At 40.9% G+C, this 20,000-nt stretch overlaps 1 protein-coding gene across 1 annotated transcript in view; it reads left to right on the top strand.

The window, feature by feature from the left end:
* LOC145413180 (peroxisomal sarcosine oxidase-like) overlaps positions 1-20,000 on the top strand; it is a 56,178-nt gene that overhangs the window by 19,306 nt on the left and 16,872 nt on the right. The window contains exons 4-5 of the mRNA XM_080282906.1: positions 7,374-7,496; positions 11,601-11,685. Of these exons, the coding sequence (XP_080139032.1) occupies positions 7,374-7,496; positions 11,601-11,685 (208 nt within the window). The remainder of the gene's footprint in view (positions 1-7,373; positions 7,497-11,600; positions 11,686-20,000) is intronic.

Here is a 20,000-nt window from a genome sequence, read left to right as displayed (position 1 = left end):
TCTTGAAATGAATGGATCTTGAATTTGGCTCTCTTTTGTATTGTTTTTTATTTCATTTTCTTGGAAGGAACATTCTGCGGGCTCAGCCTTTGGTTCTTTCTTCTTTGCATATATATATATATATATATATATATATATATATATATATATATATATATATATATATATCATCTTCATCAGCCGTTTGAGTATCCACTGCAGGGCCGGCCTATCCCGACCGAAGTCGGGACGATACAGCCAATGTATCTCTACCAAGCGGCTTAGGCTGTCTGGTAGAGATTGTATGTAGGGTGAGAAGTGCTTGTAAGTGTAACTGTAGTGTTGGAGTGGCTTTGGATGTGTGTGTAGTCTTTGAATCAAGTGTAATCGGCCCGCGCAAGCCAACTGGGTGCAAGCATACTTTACAGTAAGCGACACTGGTTCAACCACAGCACCCTTTGTGTTCGCCAATGCAGTATGTGGCCGGGTGAACACTCCCATAGTTCATTACCCTGGTGGGGCGCGAATCCTGGTCCACCTGTGTATGAAATGCATACTCTACCACTGTACCACAGAGGCTCCTATATAAATATATATATATATATATATATATATATATATATATATATATATATATATATATATATCTTTATCTATATCTATATATATATATCTATATATCTATCTATCTATATATATATATATATCATTATCATCATCATCATCCAGACCTCCTTTCCCACCCAAGGGCAGGGTGAGGAGTAGCAATTTCCAGACAGCACAAACTTCCCCAATCCAAATAGGCCACACTTCCATTCACTCATCATTCAAGCCCCCGGATTCCTGGCTCTGCCGGATACACCAAAAACATTCACCACATTCTGCAGCTTCACACAAACGTATCCAATTGAGACAATCCGTACGTTGCAATGCTCACAAGGGGTGCCACAATCCCTGATCATGCACTTCTTCTCACAACATTCATCCAGCCAGCTCGATCTCTTGTCAGCTCCCTAGCCTCACCGTCTTCCAAACCTCTCTTCCTCAAAGACTCATCCACCATATCTCTCCACCTTCTCCTTGGCCTACCTCGCCTCCTCCCTCCTTCAGATTCGCTCAGGTATACCTTTTTCACCACTCTATTGTAATCAATTCTTTCCAGATGATCATACTATCTCAGGACACTCTCTTCGATTCTGGTGTCCACAGACTTCCTCACTCCACACCTTTCACGAATCACATTATGTTATATCCTATCCACCCTCTGTACTCCATATACATTCCTCAGCAGTCCCATCTCCACTGCTGTTTTTCTTGACTTTTCATTTTCATGCCACACCATAGTCTCACACCCATATGTTAAAGTTGGCACTAACACTCCCTCATGTAAGCCTCGTGCAGCTGCAACACTCAAGCTTATGTTTCCTATCAAAGCCTTCATTGCACCAGCTACTTTTCCTCTTTGTGTCACTCGATTTTCAACTTCTTTTGCACATTTTCCTCTCTTTTCTATCACTGTACCCAAGTATTTGAACTCTCACCAGTTCCAGTCTCTCTCCATTCACTGTGACATCACACTTGACATCACACTGGGAGTCACCTTCTCTCTCAGTAACCATTATTTTACTCTTCTCTACATTTACTGTCAAGGCATGACGCTCACAGACATCAGCAAAACTCTTCACTAGCCTACCAAGTTCTTGTCCGGTCCTTGCAAGCAGTACTGCATCATCAGCATACAGCAAATTTGAGATATTCCATCTATCACAATTCATTACCAACGCCATCCCTCGCTCCATTACTCGTGTTTTCACTTCTCTCATCACCCTATCCATATATATATTGAACAACCATGGGGACATCACACATCCTTGTTGCACGCCCACACTGATCATGAACCATTCACTTAGATGCCCATTAACCCTTACACATGCTTCGCTACCGTCATAAAAACTCTTGATAGGACGTAGCTGCTTACCATCTATACCATACATGCGCAAAACTTTCCACAATCCCTCTCTGTCTACTTTGTTGTATGCTTTTTCCAGATTCATGAATGCTATGAACACCTTATAGTCCTTCTCACAAGCCTTCTCTGCTATCTGTCTCACTGCAAATACTTGATCCACACATCCTCTGCCATTCCTAAAGCCAACCTGATCATCACTCACTAGGAGTTCTGATATCTCTCTTACTTTCTCTAAAATAATTCTACCATATACCTTCCCTACCACACTCAATAAACTTATGCCATGATAATTTTTGCACTCACTTCTCTTACCTTTATTTTTGTATAGAGGGACAATCACAGCCTTTTTCCACTCTGCAGGCACGTTTCACTCATTCATGCCTTCCTACATATCTCCAACAAGCACTTCATTCCACAGTCTTCGTTACACTTAAGCATCTCTGCATACACCTCATCAACCTCAGCTGCTTTCCCATTTTCCAGCCGTTTCACGGCGCTCTTCACCTGTGCGAGTGTCACGTCTCCTGGCACTGCATTCCTTCTCTGCACACTCCCAAAACCAACCATGTTTATAGCCGCACTGCTCTCTCTATTCTCCTTCATCAGGCTTTCAAAATATTCTTCCCATCTGGTCCTTACTTCATCTCCATGAGTTAGTAACGTACCACCTGCATCCTTCACACCATCACATTTCTTTCCTCTTTCACTTCTACATTTCCGCACCTCTTTCCAGAATAACTTCCTATTTTCAGTGTAGTTCGCATTCATTTTTCTTCCCAGATCATCATTTACCTCCTCCTTTTTCCTCTTCATTAGTCTCTTTACGTGCTTCTTGCTCTCGATATACTCAGTTCTTATTTCAACTGAACCCCTATTCTGTAGCCACTTTAGCCACTTCTTCCTCTTTTCCTCCACCGCTCTCTTAACCTCCTCATCCCACCATGTCATACTATTCTTTTTTATTGATACTCTTGCCACACCACACACCACTTTAGCATTCCTAATTAAGCATTCCCTATATGCATTCCACAGGCTGTCCAGATCCAGTTCATTCCAGTTCACTGATTCTAACTCATCCTCTACTTTGGTCCTGTAATCATCTGCCATTTCTTTGATCCTCAGCTTCTCAACTTTCAGTCTTTCTCCCTGACTGCTCCTCTCTCTTGATTCACCTCACTCCTCTCAGCTTGATCTTGCATACCACAATCATATGATCCGACAGACCTCCACATCGTCCTCTCACAGCCCTCATACCAGCAACCATTCCCATCATCGACCTCTCTATGAGCACGTAATCAATCAGGCTTCTTTCAACACGATCCCCGTTTCCTCTATACCATGTATATTTATGTGCATCTTTGTGTTTGAAATACGAATTACAAATGCACAACCTTCTCTCCTGACACATATCCTTTAGTCGATTCCCATTATCATTTTCTCCTGGTACTCCAAAACAACCCATTATGTCATCCTTAGGACCAGTGCCTACTCTTTCGTTCATATCCCCCATGAAGATCACTTTATAGCTCCTGGGCATTTCTCCCACTACTTCATCCAGCTCATCTCAAAAGCTGTCTTTCTCTCTCTCACTCCTGTCCTCAGACGGTGCATATGCTACAGTCACTGCCACTTTCACCTTCTCAGACTTGAACTTGACACACATACACCTCGAGCTGACACATTTGTAGTCTCTCATTCCACTCTGCCACATCTTATGCATCAACAAAGCAACTCCTTCCTTACATCTTCCCCTCCCATTCATTCCTGATCTTACACATTTCACACCCTCCCACTCATCCACTTTGCACCCTTTCATCTACGTTTCACACAATGCCATCATAGCATATCTCGCGCCCTTGAACACATTCACCACTTCCATCCTCATGCTCTCCTCCTTCACACCTCGCACATTCCACATGGCCACGCGAGTCTGCCCATTTGGCTGGGGCCCTGGGCAGGTATTGGGCCCTCCGAGGCTCCCTGAAACGACTGCCATGATTAAGTCATTTTAGTTAGGGGAATCTGGAGGACACTTAACCCTGCCAGAAACCCCGGTTATATGGTTACCACCCAACATAGTAAATGTTTCATTTTCCTTGTATTTATCAGGATATCTAAGCATACATATGAATCACGTGTTATTAGGTGATTTAATTGCATATATATATATATATATATATATATATATATAGATATATATATATATATATATATATACAGCTCTATATATATATATATATATATATATATAGATAGATAGATAGATAGTTAGATAGATATAGATATGGATATATAGATATGTGTGTGTGTGTGTGTGTGTGTGTGTGTGTGTGTGTGTGTGTAAAATATATATATATATATATATAAATATATATATATATATATATATATATATATATATATTCTCTCGGGCATGGAAGCATACATTCCTTTCTCATATCCTTTGACTAACGCAAGAAAGCCTTGGTTTAATCCCGCTTGTTCTAATGCTGTCCGCAACAAGGAGAGGGCCTACAAAAGGTACTGGAGCCAACCCACTCCTGAATCACATCATCTTTACGTTTCTGCCCGGAATCGTGCTAAGTCTGTTCTTCGCTCTACTAAAAATAATTTCATCCATACTAAATGCTCTCAACTCTCCAACTCGAATTCTTCCCGCTCCATCTGGCACCTTGCCAAAAATCTTTATAACAACCTTACCTCATCATCCTTCCCTCCTCTTTTCTACTCTGATGGTTCTGTAGCTATTTCTTCTACTGATAAAGCAGATCTCTTCGCACAGACTTTCTCCTCCAATTCCAACTTAGACGATTCCAGTGCTGTTCCTCCATCACTTCCCCCCTCTGACTTCCTCATGGCTGACATTAAAATTTCTTCAGTTGATGTATTTTCTGCCATCACTGGCCTCAGTACTAACAAGGCATATGGGCCTGATGGGGTCCCTCCTGTTGTTCTCAAGAATTGTGCTTCTGTGCTTACACCCTGCCTAGGCAAACTCTTTCGCCTTTGTCTGTCAACTTGTACCTTTCCTTCTTGCTGGAAGTTTGCTCTCATTCAGCCAGTCCCAAAGAAGGGTGACCACTCCCAACCCTCCAACTGTCGTACAATTGCTTTAACGTCCTGTATTTGAAAAGTTTTCGAGTCAATTCTCAATTGAAAAATTTTAAGGCAACTTTCCTATCACAACCTTCTTTCCGATCGTCAGTATGGGTTCCGTCAGGGACGCTCCACTGGCGATCTTCTCACCTACCTTTCAGACTCCTGGTCATCCTCCTTTCGGGACTTTGGCGAAAGCTTTGCCATTGCATTTGACATCCCAAAGGCTTTCGATCGAGTCTGGCATAAATCTTTAATTTCCAAACTGCCCTCCTACGGTTTCTATCCTTCTATCTGTGCCTTCATCGCTAGCTTCGTTTCTGGTCGTTCTATAGCCGCTGTTGTAGACGGCCATCGTTCTTCTCCTAGATCTATCAACAGTGGTGTTCCTCAGGGCTCTGTCCTATCACCAACTCTCTTCCTTTTATTCATCAATGATCTTCTAAGCTGCACATCTAACCCTATCCACTCATACGCTGATGACTCCACCCTTCACCTTTCCATTCGGTTCCCGCAACGCCCATCTCAACAGTTACTCCAACAAACAAGGGATGAGGCTATGGCACACCTAATGTCTGACTTGGCTCGTATCTCTGACTGGGGTAAAAATAATATGGTTGTTTTTAATGCATCTAAGACCCAGTTCTTACACCTATCAACCCGACAAAATCTTCCACAGGTATACCCACTAATGTTTAATAATATTCAGCTTAATCCTTCATCATCCTTGAACATGCGGGGTTTCATTTACTCGGGACTTATCTTGGAAAGAGCATATTACATCTCTTGTAAAATCTGCTTCCAAGAGATTGGGTGTGCTAAGCCAACTCCGCTCTTTCTTTACCCCTGCACAATTGTTGACTCTATACAGGGTTTTTTTCCGCCCCTGTGTGGAGTACAACTCTCATGTGTGAGGAGGCTCCCCACATACAGCTCTTCTCAATAGGGTGGAGTCAAAGGCTTTTCGTCTCATTAACTCTCCTCCTCTTACTGACTCCCTTCAACCTCTGTCTCTTCGCCGCACTTTTGCATCTTTATCGCTTTTCTATCGCTACTTTAATGGTAACTGCTCCTCTGAACTGTCTGCTTGCATTCCTCCACCTCTACGACGGGCGCGTAGCACCCGTCTGGCAGCAAACTCTCATCCCTTTTCTGTCCAACTCTCTAATGCAAGAGTTAACCGTTACTCCCAGTCTTTCATTTATGCAACAGGTCAGCTCTGGAACTGTCTCCCTCTGTCTGTATTTCCTGCTGCCTATGATCTCCAGTCTTTCAAACGCAGTGTGTCCAGGCATCTCAAAATGATTGGATCTTGAATTTGGCTCTCTATTGTATTTTGTTTTTTTCTTGGAGGGAACTGTTACTGCGAGCTCATGGCCTTTGGTTCCTTCTTCCTCGATTTATATATATATATATATATATATATATATATATATATATATATATATATTCGGGTATATGTATATATATGTACTATATACATATATATATGAAATAAATAATAATAATAAATATATATATATATATATATATATATATATATATATATATATATATATATATATATATATATATATATATATATATATATATATATATATTCGGATACATGTATATATGTACTGTATACATATATGGATGAAATAAATAATAATAATATATATAATAATGATAATAATAATAATAATAATAAGAAGAAGAAGAAGAAGAAGAATGAGAATAACTTCCCTATAATAAATATTATTATTGTTATGTACAAAGAATGCAAGACTTTCAGTTGGAAATACACATATTTGACATACCCACATCGTGGACCACGAGCAGAAAAGAAATTACGGAAGTAGAATGAAAAAGATCTATATTATGTAAATATCATAATAATGGGATCCCAAAGAGATAAAATTTAACACAGAGCATAAAATAAAGAGAAACGGATAAGAGAATGACACATGATCAATACAACAAATTTTTTGGCACTTGCGTAGTGTTTGCTTGTGCTTTTGAAAATAAAGGTCACACACACTATACACACGTGGAATAAGTGAACTTATGTGCCTGTGAGAGAGAGTATATATTGCACATAACAAGACTGACAGCATATGTTGGAGAATTCGAGGTTCAGCTTGGGCCAGAGTACAATAAAAAAATCTTATATTCATAATTATTAATCCATTTTTATCACCACAAGTTTTCATTCGGCTTCGGGGAGACCTGTCCTAGTGAAGAGGTTTATCAAACCTTGCATTACCGCAGCTATAGGCATGAGTCATAGAAAAAGTCAACTAGTCATGTGTCGACTTCTCGCACGCTAATATAGTTCTATTGACAGCCCTGCGCCCTTGTTGGTAGTGGGTGGTGTGAAGCGTGGTGTGGAGGACATGGCCAGGTCACTGGAAAGGACGGGTGAACGCCCCAACTGGCTCTCACCTGCTCAAACCAACGACAAGTACAAGTGAGTGAAGCAGTTTTATTAGGATTGTATGCTTTGAATTGCTGAATTTTCGAAAGCTTACACTACAGCAACTGTTCCCAGTCTAGGCCGCGCTCCTTTCAGAGTGTGTGGGGTGGGTAGGGGGTGTGTGAAATCCCGCAAAATGAAATAATTATGTTACCTTGACTCGTTCTATAGCCGTGACTTCTCCCCTAACGCATGCTGTACACGTCTTTATCACACTGAACCAGTAGACGTCTCCCAGAACACCACCATTCACCATTCTTCACTCACCTTAAGGTATGCTAAGAGTATCAGCGTTTTGCACATAATGTGCAGTGCTGGTAACCACCTAGTGAGGCTCCAGTCCCCAGTATTTACTTAAGAGGGAAGTATATGGTTTCCTCATGAAACTGCTTTTTAGATACAAGGGTAAAACAAATACCGATTAGCTAACAATCAGCAATACAAATATATACAGATCACTATAAAATAAGATAGTTACCAAAGCCTGAAAGCTTACGGGAATGGACACAAATACTCAAAAAGAAAAAGAAAAAAAAAGATTTAAGGTCAAATTTTTTTAGAACCAGTGAACCACATGCAGATACGGATTTCTAGCCTCCAGCACCTTCTTGTATTTAGTTGACGCAGGATGTGTGAAACTAGTATTCATTCCCGTCTCCACAATCCTTTACATTTATCTTTTTTTTTTTTTTTTTTTTTTTTTTTATGCGAGGAAGAAGGAACCAAAGGCCATGGCCCGCAGTAACAGTTCCCTCCAAGAGAAAAACAAAATACAATAGAGAGCCAAATTCAAGATCCGATCATTTTGAGATGCCTGGACACACTGCGTTTGAAAGACTGGAGATCATAGGCAGCAGGAAATACAGACAGAGGGAGACAGTTCCAGAGTTGACCTGTTGCATAAATGAAAGACTGGGAGTAACGGTTAACTCTTGCATTAGAGAGTTGGACAGAAAAGGGATGAGAGTTTGCTGCCAGACGGGTGCTACGCGCCCGTCGTAGAGGTGGAGGAATGCAAGCAGACAGTTCAGAGGAGCAGTGACCATTAAAGTAGCGATAGAAAAGAGATAAAGATGCAACAGTGCGGCGAAGAGACAGAGGCTGAAGGGAGTCAGTAAGAGGAGGAGAGTTAATGAGACGAAAAGCCTTTGACTCCACCCTATTGAGAAGAGCTGTATGTGGGGAGCCTCCCCACACATGAGAGTTGTACTCCACACAGGGGCGGATAAAACCTCTGTATAGAGTCAACAATTGTGCAGGGGGTAAAGAAAGAGCGGAGTCGGCTTAGCACACCCAATCTCTTAGAAGCAGATTTTACAAGAGATGTAATATGATCTTTCCAAGATAAGTCCCGAGTAAATGAAACCCCAAGCATGTTCAAGGATGATGCAGGATTAAGCTGAATATTATTAAACATTAATGGGTATACCTGTGGAAGATTTTGTCGGGTTGATAGGTGTAAGAACTGAGTCTTAGATGCATTAAAGACAACCATATTATTTTACCCCAGTCAGCGATACGAGCCAAGTCAGACATTAGGTGTGCCATAGCCTCATCCCTTGTTTCTTGAAGCAACTGTTGAGATGGGCGTTGCGGGAACCGAATGGAAAGGTGAAGGGTGGAGTCATCAGCGTATGAGTGGATAGGGTTAGATGTACAGCTTAGAAGATCATTGATGAATAAAAGGAAGAGAGTTGGTGATAGGACAGAGCCCTGAGGAACACCACTGTTGATAGATCTAGGAGAAGAACGATGGCCGTCTACAACAGCGGCTATAGAACGACCAGAAAGGAAGCTAGCGATGAAGGCACAGATAGAAGGATAGAAACCGTAGGAGGGCAGTTTGGAAATTAAAGATTTATGCCAGACTCGATCGAAAGCCTTTGAGATGTCAAGTGCAATGGCAAAGCTTTCGCCAAAGTCCCGAAAGGAGGATGACCAGGAGTCTGAAAGGTAGGTGAGAAGATCGCCAGTGGAGCGTCCCTGACGGAACCCATACTGACGATCGGAAAGAAGGTTGTGATAGGAAAGATGCCTTAAAATTTTTCTATTAAGAATTGACTCGAAAACTTTTGAAATACAGGACGTTAAAGCAATTGGACGATAGTTGGAGGGTTGGGAGTGGTCACCCTTCTTTGGGACTGGCTGAATGAGAGCAAACTTCCAGCAAGAAGGAAGGTACAAGTTGACAGACAAAGGCGAAAGAGTTTGCCTAGGCAGGGTGTAAGCACAGAAGCACAGTTCTTGAGAACAACAGGAGGGACCCCATCAGGCCCATATGCCTTGTTAGTACTGAGGCCAGTGATGGCAGAAAATACATCAACTGAAGAAATTTTAATGTCAGCCATGAGGAAGTCAGAGGGGAGAAGTGATGGAGGAACAGCACCGGAATCGTCTAAGGTGGAATTGGAGGAGAAAGTCTGTGCGAAGAGATCTGCTTTATCAGTAGAAGAAATAGCTACAGAACCATCAGAGTAGAAAAGAGGAGGGAAGGATGATGAGGTAAAGTTGTTAGAAAGATTTTTGGCAAGGTGCCAGAAGGAGCGGGAAGAATTCAAGTTGGAGAGTTGAGAGCATTTAGTATGGATGAAATTATTTTTAGTAGAGCGAAGAACAGACTTAGCACGATTCCGGGCAGAAACGTAAAGATGATGTGATTCAGGTGTGGGTTGGCTCCGGTACCTTTTGTAGGCCCTCTCCTTGTTGCGGACAGCATTAGAACAAGCGTGATTAAACCAAGGCTTTCTTGCGTTAGTCAAAGGATATGAGAAAGGAATGTATGCTTCCATGCCCGAGAGAATAACCTCCGTAATGCGCGAGGCACACTCAGATGGCTCCCGGCCATGGAAGCAATAATCATTCCAGGGAAAATCAAAGAAGTACTGCCTGAGGGCCTCCCAGTTCGCGGCTCCAAAGTGCCACAGACGACGTTTCCCTGGAGGGTCCACAGGCCATACCGAGTGATAGGACAGGTTAAGGTAATAAGGTTGTGATCGGAGGAGCCCAACGGAGAGAAAAGATTAACAGAGTAAGCAGAAGGATTAGTTGTGAGGAAGAGGTCAAGTATGTTGGGGCTCTCTCCAAGGCGGTCAGGGATACGGGTAGGGTGCTGTACAAGCTGCTCTAGGTCATTAAGGATAGAAAAGATGTAGGCTTGTTCACCAGGTGGATCCGTGAAAGGAGAGGAGAGCCAAAGGTGGTGGTGAACATTGAAATCTCCAAGAATGGAGATTTCAGAGAAAGGAGAAATGGACAGAATGTGTTCCATCGTAGAAGTAAGATAGTCAAAGAATTTTTGATAGTCAGTAGAATTAGGGGATAAGTAAACAGCACAGATATATTTAGTCAGAGAATGACAGGAAAGCCGAAGCCAGAGTGTGGAGAATTCAGAAGAATCAAGTTCAGGAACACGAGAGCAAGATAAGTCGTTGCGTATGTATACACAACAGCCACCTTTGGCTTTGAAATGAGTATAGAGAAAGTAGGAGGATACAGAAAAGGGTTTGCTGTCGGTTGCCTCAGACAGCTGAGTCTCCGTCAGAAAAAGAAGGTGAGGTTTAGAGGAGGAGAGGTGGTGCTCAACAGAGCGAAAGTTAGATGAAAGGCCGCGAATGTTGCAGAAATGAAGAAGAAGAGAGTCAGACAGTGGTTCCAGGCACCTCGAGTCGTCACCGGGAGAGGGGCAGATGGCGGGGGCATTTATGGTCCCCCCCCCTGGGGACTCCGAGGCTTGATTAATAGACGCCATTTGTATTGATTTTTGAAAAGGAAGTGTAGCGTGTGCTGTGCATGTAGTTTGGTGAAGATAGTTAGAGAAATTTGTACTGGAGAGCATGCTGGCCTACTCTCTGTGTAACTGAGACACTGAAAAAGTTCAGCAAAGGGGGATGGTCAGGAACTAGTCCTGAGGGCTGATGAAACGGGAGCTCCAGCACTCCCTGTCATCAGCTTTCCATCCACCTCGGGAGTACTGCCCTGCTCGACTGGTGCTACAGTCTGCTCCTCAGAAATAATAATCAATCTTACCTGCATATCCTTATTACTGCCTGCGTTTCCCCTATTGTCCGCACAGCCCTTAAACCCTTACATATCCACCAGGACACGGTTCCCTGAGGACTACATCATGTTTGAGGACCAGAGTGCCGGGGTGATGAGAGCTGACCGCTGCCTCAACGCTGTTCTCGTATGTACACCACCACAACTTCTTGGCTCAGTAACAACCACAGAGGCAAGAGAATAGGAATTATTTAAATTAATGGGATACTGGATTTTTTAGGCAATGATCTATTGGCGAACTGGGTTATAGGCTCCGCCCTTGGTTGCTGGGGATTACTGTGTGTTATGTATAGACGACTTACTATCCAGTGCTCAGACAACTTTCCCCATACCACTCAGTTACACCGAACACGTTATTTATTCCCCCGAATCCACCAACGTCTCCACTGAAATTACTAGAGAACGATTTTTTTTTTTTTTTTTTTTTTGAGGACGTTTCCATTGTCACCAGACGTTATAGGGGTACTGTGCCCAGCAAAAGTACTGTTCCACTCTGATGTTCCTCATATCAATCAGCAACAGCAGGCGAATGATATCCTTTCAAGATTTCAATGTTCACACCACTTTGATGCAGAGAGAAAGTTGATTTTTCATCCATCAGTGGGAACCATCATATCTTATCACTTGGGAGCGGGGAAGGTGGAATTACTTATTATTGTCTGACTAAAAAGGCCGTAGTTTTAAACTGTGGGCAGGCGTTCAAATTGCCTTATCCGTATTCTTCGGTAATCTTAATGCACGAAAGCGACAGCATTCCCCTGCGAGCGGGAGAGGATTACCATCGCGTAGCATTGGAATATGCAGAGAGTCTCTTAGTACCTCTTCAGATGCTTCTTCTTATTATTACAGTAGCCTTGCGCAAAGAAAACTGTGTAGAATTTGAAGGGTCGTATGGTGTGTGTGTGTTTGTGTATGTGTGATGGGAATTTTAATTTAATGATAATAATAAAATGTAAAGAAAAAGATAAGCGTTTAATATTTTTATCGTTTTTAAAGACTTACACTGCCTCTCAGGAAATGGTTAATTTACGTCGAGACGGAAACAAAGGAGATATACTGTATCCACTCCCATTTTACTTTTTAATATTTCTTCCAAGCTGTTTATCATATAGGGTGCATGATACTTTTATAATTAGTTTGATTAGTGCACAAAATGATTCCTTTAGTAAAGAATGACCGAGTATTACTTAAACAGCCGAATCGTGCATAGCCAGTTACTGTGAATGACCAAGTCTCATGTAGCCTACGCGTTTAGTAAATTTTGACATGTTCACACAGTTTTGGTTAGGCTTGGCATTATGTTGTTTTTGGTGTGCTTTGGTTTGATTTGAAGCAATTTGACCTTTGTTTTCGGTGCTCTTGATTGACTTTCATTTTAACCCCCCTCCCCCAAGTGTCTTGGAGAACTGGTGGGAATTAAGGACTTTGGGCAGGGAAACATGACAATAACAATTATTTGGGGCAGATATATAGCCAAAATCGCTATGACCAGACAAGACGTTTTCTATCTATCTATCTATAGCCCGACGCCCTAATCCCGCAAAGGGTGGCCGCAGACAAAACGCCTCCAAGTCACTCTGTCACGCACCATTTGACTACCCTCCCCCCAACTCACCCCCCCTCCCTCATATACCTCTCAACTCCATCCCTCCACCTCATCCTCGGTCTACCCCTCCCTCTCCCTCCCTCCACCTCACCTACATACACCCTCTTAGTCAGTCTTTCATTCTCCATTCTCTCCACATGTCCACAGTGTTATTAATGGCCGCATGAACCCCTTTGAGGCCATGTCTGACACCAAACTTTTCCTACGATACAGGTTCTCCAAAGACTGTATGTATACTCTTATACAGAGTATTCGAGAACAAATGCCAGGCTTTATAGATAAAATAGGTATGAACTACTAACATTAAGAGATCATAAATAGTGTATGTGAATTTTAGAAACTGTCATACATATTTTTTTAAAGATTTTAAAGTTTTAAATTAATCAGGGCGACCAACTGTTTCCCGCGCCTACTCACACGAAGGGGTGCGCTCTCACTTTCAAGATTACCACTTACAGTACGTTTAAGGTGTGAGTTTCCACTTCGAACGGGGTGCGGGAAGGGTAGCCCCTGCCCTCAGTTTCAAGACTACGAGCGAAAGTCCCCATGATATCCTCTCAATATTTCAAATCTGACACCATTGTAATGCAGAGAGAAAGATGATTTTTCTTCCATCAGTGGGAGCCATCATGTCTTATCACGGGGGACAGGGGACTGTGGAATTACCAATTACTGTCTTACTCAAAGTCCCTATACTGCTCACTTACAGAGGATGAACAATGTCCTGATAAAGCCCGTAGCACTGTTACCAGTGTACTGTCTGGAGAGTATTGATTATTCACACATCTGAGAGGAGGAATTTAAGACTGTATTAATATTGCATGGGAAATGAGTGGAAAGGCTGCACGAGATGGAAAAAAGATGGGGTAAAAGAGGGAAATGCAGAAACGATCTCGTAGGTAGGGTTTCGAGTAAGTGAAGGTGGATCTTTCAAACCAGTAAAGTGCGCTTTGTGAGCGCGTGACGGGCCAGCGAGCGCCATGTTATCACAGTTTCCCACTGATATATTATTTCTTCATGATGGTAGCTGAACAACGAAAAATACTCTGGAAAAGAAAACATTCTCTCTCTCTCCCTCTCTCTCTCTCTCTCTCTCTCACACACACACACACACACACACACACACACACACACACACACACACACACACCGATTAAAGCCGAACACTTCCCTGGAAAACTCGAGATTCCAAGGGGTTTCTACGTCTTTCTGGGTGAGTTTTTAGAAAAAGAATTAGTGAATGAATGTATCACATGCAGATAGATTTTCAACCCTACTTCAAATAGGAGTAAAGTTCGTAGCTTGTGCTTAGAGTGACAGTCTTGTCAGGCCGGGCACCTCATTTCCAAACTTAACTGAGACTAAACATCGCTCGCACTCTCGTAATAAGGTAATCACATAAGAAATCTATGCAGCATGTGAAAAAGTGTGTGAGGCTGGGAAAAGAGGTATGAGGGGAAACAAGAGCGTTGTGGAACGAGTAGATGAACCAAGCTGTGTGAGAGATCACAAAACAACTGGAAAGGAAGTAATGGGATGATTATTTGGGAAGATGAAAGAAAAGGCTGTGTGAGAAAAAGAAAAAGGATGAAGAGGCAAACTGGGGAAAAGTAGATCGAAAAGCTTGGGAAAAATATAGCTGTAATATAGATGGAAGGTAAGAATCTATTTTGGAAAGAAGTCAAGAAAGACAGTTGTGACAAGAGAGGTAATAGAGGAGCTATAGAAAAGAAAGGTAGATTTCTGGCAGAGAAGATAAAGTGATCGGATGGAAAGAAGGAAGGAATAATGAAGAACTATCCCCATGCCATAATATGGCCACATGGCAGTAAGGTTGGCGTTGAAGTGGTCTTTGCGTGAAAGTGTTGTAAGGGAAAACTGATGAACATCAATGGGAAGTCCATAAACTATTCATGTCATGAATCCAAATGTCTAACTTCATAGGAGTAGAGGGAAGATAAAGGCCACAAGAAACACAGAACACTGAAGATGAGAGATAGGGCAGAAGAGAAAAAGAGGACAGTAAGGAGAGAAAGATGGGAGACAAAAAGGTAGCTTTTACTTGCCTCTGGGGTGGTGATTAGATGGAGAGAGCATTTAACGAGTTGCTGAATATAAAGAATTTAAGCAGTGGTAATATTCGTAGTTGGGAATGGCTGACTAACGAAGAGAGGCAAACAAGGAGGAAAGGGTCATCATGAGGAACGTCTAGACACTGAAGAAAATAAAAATGGTTGGAACTGTGTGGCCTGAAGTTGAAATACGGGGAAACGGTAACCAAAAGGACCTTGAAAACATGTTGATACGCTGGAGGAATGTAAAGCGACAGAGACTGAGAGTCTGGTATAATGACTTTCTTGCAGGGTTAAATGGTTACCGTGAACTACAAGGCATCATGCAGGAAAAGGAAAGATGATGGTTCCTATAAACAAAGGGAAAAGGAAAGAGACCTGTGTGGTAATGAAAGGGGTATTTGCTCTGTCAGTGTATCAGGAAAGATATATACTGTAGTAGGATTTGTGTCAACAGTGTTAAGGAGATAACTGAGGATTTAGCTGGTGGGGGACAAACGAGCTTTAGGAAGAGGAGGGGTTGTTTTGATAAGATATTTGCTCCAAGACGTATATTGGAAAAAATACTTAGGGAATGGAAAGAAGTTATATGCTGCCTCCATGAATCTGCAGAAAGGATGTGACAGAGTCGACTGATAAGGAATATGAAAGGTGCTGAAAATAAATAGAGCATATGGTATATTGGTTATATTGGTGAATGCGTTTTTTCTTTTCTTTTAAGAATGTATGTATGACAGGAAGGGCAGCGGTGTGAAACTGAGTTCTTTTATTTGAATGTTGGACCGAATCAGGGATGATTTATGTCTCCACGGATATATATATATATATATATATATATATATATATATATATATATATATATATATATATATATATATATATATATATATATATATATATATATATATATATATATATATATATACTGGTATATCTATCTATCTATATATCTATCTATATATCTATCTATATATATATATATATATATATATATATATATATATATATATATATATATATATATAATAAAAGTAAAAGACAACAACGCGGCCTTTCAGTTAGAAATGACGAACAGATTTCAGGCTGTAAGTTATATTAAGTTGACATCGATGAGTTGGATGATAGACTAACAAAAATGCTGAGCGAATCAACGGAGGTAGTAGGGAAAGTTAATACATCCAAGGCCAACAAGTACTCACAAACAACCCTCGAGATCATGAAATTAAGAAGGGAGAAGAAAGTAAAAACAAAGATGAAATAAAAAGAGCAGATTTAAATGTTCTTATCAACAAGAGACCGAAAGAAGAAAAAAGAAAAACATGGATGAAATAAATAATCGAAAAACGAGTCTGAAAATGTCCGAATTAAAATGGCACTAGGAAAGCAACAAATTATATCATCGAAAGACAAAAACGGTAAAACCATTAGATGCAGGGATAGAATCGTGAAGAGAGTTGAATTTTATAAAGAACTGTATTCATCAAAAACAATTATACCAATAGCAAACTTTTCAGTTGACAGAAGTGAAACACTCGAGATAACACCAGCCGAAGTAAACATTTCTCTTTAAAAGGTGAAAAGAGGGAAGGCCACAGGAAATGGAACAATACTATAGCAGAGTTACTGTCGGGTGCAGGAGTAGAAGTACCAAACAGTCTTCCCCACCTAGTTACTCATTGTATAAAAAAAAAAAAAAATCCAAAACATGGTGTAATGCAATGGTTATTTTACTCTACAAAAATGGCGACTCAGATCTTGGTAACTCTCGACCCATTAATTTCTTACCAGTTATTTACAAACTCATCATTAAAGTCCTTACTAACAGAAAAACAACAAATTTGGAAGAATATCAACCTCTTGACCAGGCAGGATCGCGAAGCCGATATTCGACTATTGATCATCCAGATACAGTACATTGAATCAGCTAATTGAAAAAAATAAATAAATAAATGCAGAATCTAATAAACCACCGTGCTTTGACTCAGTGGGGCACATAGCCATTACAAATTCATGGCAGGAACAAGGTGTAAATAAGAGCATTGTAAAACTGCTCGAAAACATATATAAAGAGGGAACTGGTACAGTTAAATTTCATAACTACTCGGAAAAAAATAAGATTGAGGAGGATGTGCGTCAGGAAGATACAGTTATACCAAAATACAACATGCTTGGGCAGCATTTTCAGAAAGCTGGACTGGGAGAATAAGGGAATAAACGGATGGAAAACAGTAAAATCATTTGAGATTTGTAGATGACAATGTCCTAATCTCAGAAACAACAGAAACATTGCAAGAAATGTTAAATTACCTAAACAGAGAAAGTCTCAAAACAGAACTAAAGATGAACTGGAGTAAAACAAAAGTAATATATAATCCACGTACACCGAAGAGTGTCATCAGACTAAGCGAAGAAATTCTTGAAGAATTTGAGAGTACAATTACTTGGGGCAAGTACTAAAATTAATGAAAGACCATGATAGCACAATAAAAAGACGCATTACATTAGGATAACAAGCTTTTGTTAAGCATGGGAACATTATGAAAAGTAGCTTGCCGACATGCGTGATATCAAAGTATAATAATGAATGTATAATTCCAGACGTGACGTACAGTTTTGAGACCTGAAAACTGTCGAAATCGATGGAAAATCACCTAATCCGTTCTCAAAGTACTATGAAAGGTCAGTGTTGGGAATATCTTTTAAGAGACAAGAAAGATCAACTAGGGTGAGAGAGCAGACTAAAGTCAAAGACCTTACACAAGTTATAAAAGAACAGAAATGGAGATGGGCAGGTCATGTAACAAGAATAAGGAATAACGAATGGAGCAAGAGGCAGACTAACTGGTCTGCAAGAGAATGAAAGTGTGGCAGAAATAGATGAGGCAGGTGGTCGAGAGAGAGAAGTTTGCAGGCAAAACGTGGCAGAGACCGGCTTAATCAAGGAATTAGTGGAAAAGGTTGGGGAAGGCCTGTGTTCAGCAGTGAACTTGGATTAGCTGACGATAATGATATATATATGTTTCAGGGAATTTGTGTAATCAGTAATTTCATCCGTAGGGAACTCGTGAAACGGGATTAAATTACGGTAGGATGGGTTAATTAACCCCTACACCGTGGGGATGTTTTTGTGCTCCTTCCGCGTCCCGCGAGGATATTCGCACTCCGACTGACTTTTTAAAAATATTTGCCAAAAATCAGTTATTAGTCCTAGAATATTATAGTTATATATGCCTATGGCACATACGTTCAGCATTCTCCTGGGATGTTTGCTGAACCTTCCTCGAGTACCGTAGGACTTGTGGAGACTTCTCAAGTTGGGTAACGAATTCTCCACTTTACACTTCCCAACACCCCATAATATGATTACCACAGCCTGATATTATCACTAGGATCACTATTCTATGATTTTCAAGTAGTTTGGAATCCATACACCAAAAAAAAAAAAAAAAAAACACTGTGAAAGCAATGAAAATTACGAGCGCATACGAGCTTCCCACTTGCACTCGTTCCCCGCTGGTGCTCTGTCATTTATTATTCATAAACACACTAACATTTTATATTCCTATTACTTTATTGCACTTATATATATATATATATATATATATATATATATATATATATATATATATATATATATATATATATATATATATATATATATACAGTATTTATCCATAAGTTCCCTTCAGTAATAGTAATTTATTTTCATTCCAGGCATTAACTTTTTCATTCAGTAAGCTAGCGTAGAGAGCAAAGTTTTCACTGTCATTACTCCAAGTATTTGTATTCATATTCTTATATTAGTAATTATTTACATTTCTATTTAATTTACACTATGTTATACACTGTCACTCTAGTAACTAAGGTCTGCTTTCCCTTGGAGCCAGGATGAACTTGGAACTCGTAGTTTATCACCATTTCCTTCACTGGCTCATCACATGATTCACCAGAAAGATTGTAGTCACTGTCCATCATTACCATGGATAAATTAGCCAGTTCATGCTTCACAGCAGAGTCATTTAGTCCTTTACCCCTTCCCACACGAGGTTTAGTTGGGGTAGAGGTCACAGGGCCCTCTAGAAGTGGCAGAAATGGAGAGGCGCGAGTGCTACGTGCTTTCTTCTCAAGATACAACACTGAACTAAATGACGAGGCGGATATGGGGCCGTCAAGGGTTGACAGCGTCAGCTAGGTGACAGCTGCTAATTTATATGCTGTGAAATGATTGGATGAGTTTGAGAGAGTGTGTAAGAAACGGAACCTAAAGGTGAATGTAGGGAAGAGTAAAGTGATGGTCTTTGAGAGAGGTGAAATTAGTGAATGTACAGCGAGGTTAGATGGTGAGGAATAGGAAAATGTGAATACGTTTAAGTATTTGGGTAGTGTGATGAGTAAGGATGGAGGTTTGGAGGGTGAAGTGCTTGAAAGGGTACAGCAGGGAAGAAAGGTTGCTGGTTCCTTGAAAGCAGTGATAAGAAACAGGGAAGTGAGCATGGAAGTGAAAAAGTTACTACATGACAGTATTGTGATACCAACTCTAACGTACGGAAGTGAAGCTTGGACATTGTTGGAAGGACACAAGTCAAGAGTGAGAGCAGTGGAAATGAGTTATTTAAGAGGAGCCTGTGGAGTCACGTGGAGAGACAGGCTGACGAATGAGGATATAAAGGAGCGTTGTGGTGTGGATGTGGATGTGATAGGAAGCGTTATGAGGAACACACTGAGGTGGTTTGGCCATGTGGAGAGGATGGAGGGTGAAAGACT

Source organism: Coenobita brevimanus, chromosome 95, assembly GCF_032717465.1.
Source record: "Coenobita brevimanus isolate Jiangsu-jjx chromosome 95, ASM3271746v2, whole genome shotgun sequence".
NCBI lineage: Eukaryota > Metazoa > Arthropoda > Malacostraca > Decapoda > Coenobitidae > Coenobita > Coenobita brevimanus.
Note: the sequence above shows the minus strand (reverse complement) of the source record. Positions and strands in the feature narration are given on the sequence as shown.